The sequence below is a fragment of the Neolamprologus multifasciatus genome, chromosome 3, assembly GCF_963576455.1.
Source record: "Neolamprologus multifasciatus chromosome 3, fNeoMul1.2, whole genome shotgun sequence".
Lineage (NCBI taxonomy): Eukaryota > Metazoa > Chordata > Actinopteri > Cichliformes > Cichlidae > Neolamprologus > Neolamprologus multifasciatus.
Genome location: NC_140441.1, coordinates 35,726,671 through 35,730,799, shown reverse-complemented (window position 1 = coordinate 35,730,799; position 4,129 = coordinate 35,726,671). Strand labels below are relative to the sequence as shown.

At 46.7% G+C, this 4,129-nt stretch overlaps 1 protein-coding gene across 1 annotated transcript; it reads right to left on the bottom strand.

The window, feature by feature from the left end:
- Positions 1-944: 944 nt before the first annotated feature.
- LOC146522858 (uncharacterized) lies at positions 945-2,231 on the bottom strand. Its single transcript, XM_085154164.1, has one exon. It carries the CDS (start codon positions 2,118-2,120, stop codon positions 945-947), a length of 1,176 nt encoding a protein of 391 aa, XP_085010290.1. The 5' UTR covers positions 2,121-2,231.
- Between the last annotated feature and the right edge of the window lie 1,898 nt (positions 2,232-4,129).

Here is a 4,129-nt window from a genome sequence, read left to right as displayed (position 1 = left end):
TGCATCATCTCTTTCTGTGGGTGCTAAGCTTCTGCTAGCATAGGCTATCACACATTCTTTCCCATCTTGTACTTGAGAAAGTACTGCACCAAGGCCCACTATACTGGCATCCGTGTAGAGCCGAAAGGGTAATCTGAAATCAGCAAAAGCTAAAATAGGTACCTCTAGCAGTTTCTGCTTCAGAAGATCAAAGGACTGTTGACAATTCTCATCCCAGTTTATGGGAATATTCTGTTTTTTATTCTTAGGTACTCCCACCAGCAATGAGTTAAGAGGCCTAGCAACACTTGCAAATCCTGCAATGAACCGCCGATAGTAACCGGCAAAGCCCAAAACGGAACGCACCTGATGAATAGTCTGCGGGGCCGGCCACTTCTGTACAGCGGCAATCTTATCAGGGTCCGAAGCCACACCCTCACTGTTCACCAGGTGACCCAGGAACTTCACCTGCTGCTGGAAAAGAACACATTTATCAGGTCGCAACTTCAGCCCATAGCTCTTCAATCTTGTAAACACTGCCTGCAGATGCTCTAGATGGCTGTTGAAATCCAGTGACTATACTATCACATCATCCAGATATACAAAAGCAGACTCTGTGATTTGACTTCCCAAGCAACTTTGCATCAACCTTTGGAATGTTGCTGGGGCATTACACAAACCAAAAGGCATTCTTTCAAATTCATACAAGCAAAAAGGAGTACAAAATGCAGTCTTTTCTCTGTCAGCTTCGGAAACTTTCACTTGCCAATACCCACTTGCTAGATCAAGAGTGGAGTAGTATTTTGATTTAGTCAGCATTGTCAAGGTCTCTTCAATTCTAGGTAGTGGATGGGCATCTTTATGTGTCACTGCATTTAACTTGCGGTAATCCACACAAAATCTCAATTCCCCATTTTTTTTTCGTACCATGACGATGGGTGCTGCCCAGGGACTTGTGCTCTCCCTCACCACCCCGATCGAATCATATTATTCAGCAACTCTCGCACTTCCTGATACATTTTAGGGGGAATTGGCCTGTACCGCTCTCTAATGGGAGGTGCCATACCTGTCGGGATAGAGTGCGTGATTACATCCGTGTGGCCAAAATCCTCTTCGTCGGCAGCAAACACATCGCCCCATTTCCTCAAGAGACCATTTAACTTTTCTTGCTCCTCTATGGATAGGTTTGACTTCCCTTGTGTCATAACTTCAATATGAGGAGCGTTACCAGGCGGTTCTGGGCTCACCTGGTGCACACCAACTTCAACAATACCTGGCCTGGTTTGCTCAAAAGTAACTTCAAAAGGCTCCTGAATGTCAACATTTTCGGTGGAGAATGTAGCAAGGGCCTCGTAACGTCGTAACGTGATAGGAAAAGGGTTGAGGTTCCTTACTTTGATGGGGACTCGGCCTCTATGGACAATTCCTAGGGATCGAGCAACAGCAACTGTACTAGGCCCTTCCAGTGGCTCCACCAAAATACATTGTCCTTTCCTCAGTGTCTGTGGAGCCCTGGCCCAAATCACCTGCTCGCTGTGCTCAGGGACCATCACCGGATGGCGATAAGCTGGTTGAAGGGTCCCTACCTGTTGTACAGGGACAGCCGCCTGAATTCTCTGACAGTCCTGAAAATCGGATGCCCACGCTTGTTGAGTGTCTACAATTGAGCCAACAGGCCAGGTCTGGGACTGTATCTGAGGTTTCGAGAAAAGCATATCCCAGCATGGAACGATGACATTCATACCTAAGATAGGTAATGCATTAGGATTATTGGGATCGTCCTTCGAAATCACAATTCCCATATCCTTCAAAGTAATGCCTCCCACCTGTACTTCAGCTAGCACATAGCCCACATAAGGAATAGCCAATCCATTCGCTGCCTTCAGCTTTAACCAATTGAGATCGCTTTCTTTTCCTGGCTCCTGCTCACCAAACAATCTCCTAAAACAGACTTGTGGCATTAATGTTACATTAGACCCAGTATCTAGCAAAAATGTCACTTCCTTACCATCAACTTCTGGTTCTCTCACCCCAACCGGTCGCAGCAGATGGCCGCCCCTCCCTGAGCCTGGTTCTGCCGGAGGTTTCTTCCTGTTAAAAGGGAGTTTTTCCTTCCCACTGTCGCCAAAGTGCTTGCTCATAAGGGGTCATATGATTGTTGGGTTTTTCTCTGTATTTATGAAGCGCCTTGAGGCGACTTTTGTTGTGATTTGGCGCTATATAAATAAAATTGAATTGAAATTGAATTGAATTGAATCAACGAATACCTCTACTTGACGGCATGTCCCTAGAAATTGAGAGTGATTTAACTGGGCTGGACCACTGTCATCCTTTCCAGTCAACTGGCCCATAGTGACTGGATTTACTCGTTTAAAGCCAGCTGAGATGGAGTGTGCCAACACTCTCTTGCCATGTGTCCACTGGCTCCACACTTACTACAGATGGGCTGCCCTTGTTCATCCCACTTATGCCGTGGTCGTTCCACCAACCGTGAGGTTTGCTTTGTCGCTGGGGGTGGCTCAGACACTTCAGCACATCTCCTATACTGAGAGGAACTAAAGTTCTGCCTTTCTCTCTCACCTCTGGGAGCTGAACATGTCTGTGGCATTGGTGCTGGTCGAACAAATTCCCTCAGCTCTTCCTGAAGAGTATTCTTGAGATCCATAATTTGCTCCTTCCTTTCTGCGAGAATCTCCGCTTTAAATTTATCTTTCCAATTCAAAGTATCCTGCCACTTTAGATCCCCTTTTACTACGGCACAAGCGGAGTCTTCATACAAACTATGCAGCGCATCTGCTTCCAATTGCAAAGCCTCTTTACGCACCTGTTCAAATGAGAGATTAGGGTCATGCCTTAACAGATGCCGTAGATCACGCTGTATCTCACCCTCCCTGAGGCCCAAGAGAAACTGATCACGCATGTGCAGGTCGGCATGCCGAGGGTCTTGTGGCTCTTTTGTTTGCAGGTGATGGCCTATCTCCCTCAAACGTAAAGTGAACTTTCTAATAGGCTCTTCTGCCCTTTGTCTACACTCATAAAACATGGTACGCAAGGTACCCACAGCTGTTTTATCCCCATACAGTTCTTTAAGTTGAAGAAAGATCTAATCTGGCGTATCCCGCTCCACTTGCTCCAAAATAAGAATTTCACGTCGTGGTTCTCCTCCTAATGCACTCAGTACAAAATCACACTGCTGTTCTATCGACACTTTTGAGCACGGAGCATTGCACTAATTTGGCTCTCCCAATCTTCATAATTCGTGTTAAGCCCACAAAATTTTGGTACCCAGGGCGCACCAATAAAGAATGGTGACACCATATTAATGGTTTCAGATAGCTCATCCGCCATATTGATCAGTCAAAGGCAGGTGGGTTTGTATACTGGTCACAAATCCTGTCGACAAACGCCAAATGTTACGTAGGGCCCAAAATGGCCTCCGTACAAGAAAGTAGTAGCTCTAATATTGACCAGTAACGAACCACCACACGCACACTGCAATGGGTTACACAAGATTTATTTGTTCTTTCTCCGGGTAAAACTACTGGCTGAAGACAGAACTCTGGCCAGGAATCCAAGGCCCAAAGCCACCGCGGTCAGGGTTGTTAGCCTGGATACAAACCGGGGAAAGGTGGTCACTTGGAAGAACAAGCAGCCAAAACGTATCAATCCTGCATCTTCCTCAAAAAGGCTTGCCGCCCACCTTTTCAGGCCTGACTTCATTCGAGGCTGGGTCTCCACATCACATCCTGGGAGCTGGAACTTCCCCAAAACTGGTCCAGTTTCCTTGTCAGGGGCACAGAGAGTCTCCAGTCCAGTGTGTGTTTTCCTGCCTCCCAGCACATCCACTCACATCCCAATAAAAATGAGTCCTCCCTCCAACATCCTCAGATTATTTTAAAAGCAAAACCAGGCCAGGTTAAAAATCTTTTCCGTTAAAATGTGCACACGTCATCCTGGATCTTCGCGGCTTCCGTGCTACACCAGTGTCCTACTAAAAACAACGACAACAACTACTTCCTGTTTCCTCTCCCCTTTATAGAGAAGGGCTCCAATCCTCCCCAATCAGCTTTTCCCTGTACTCAACTCCAAATAGCTGGCAGCTGGACTAGAGTAGAATCTCCACTCCCACATGGGTGTGGCCCACACCTCA

What these genes read in the sequence shown, in the direction of transcription:
- LOC146522858 (XM_085154164.1), bottom strand. Translation starts at nt 2,120, where the DNA reads ATGAGCAAGCACTTTGGCGACAGTGGGAAGGAAAAACTCCCTTTTAAC.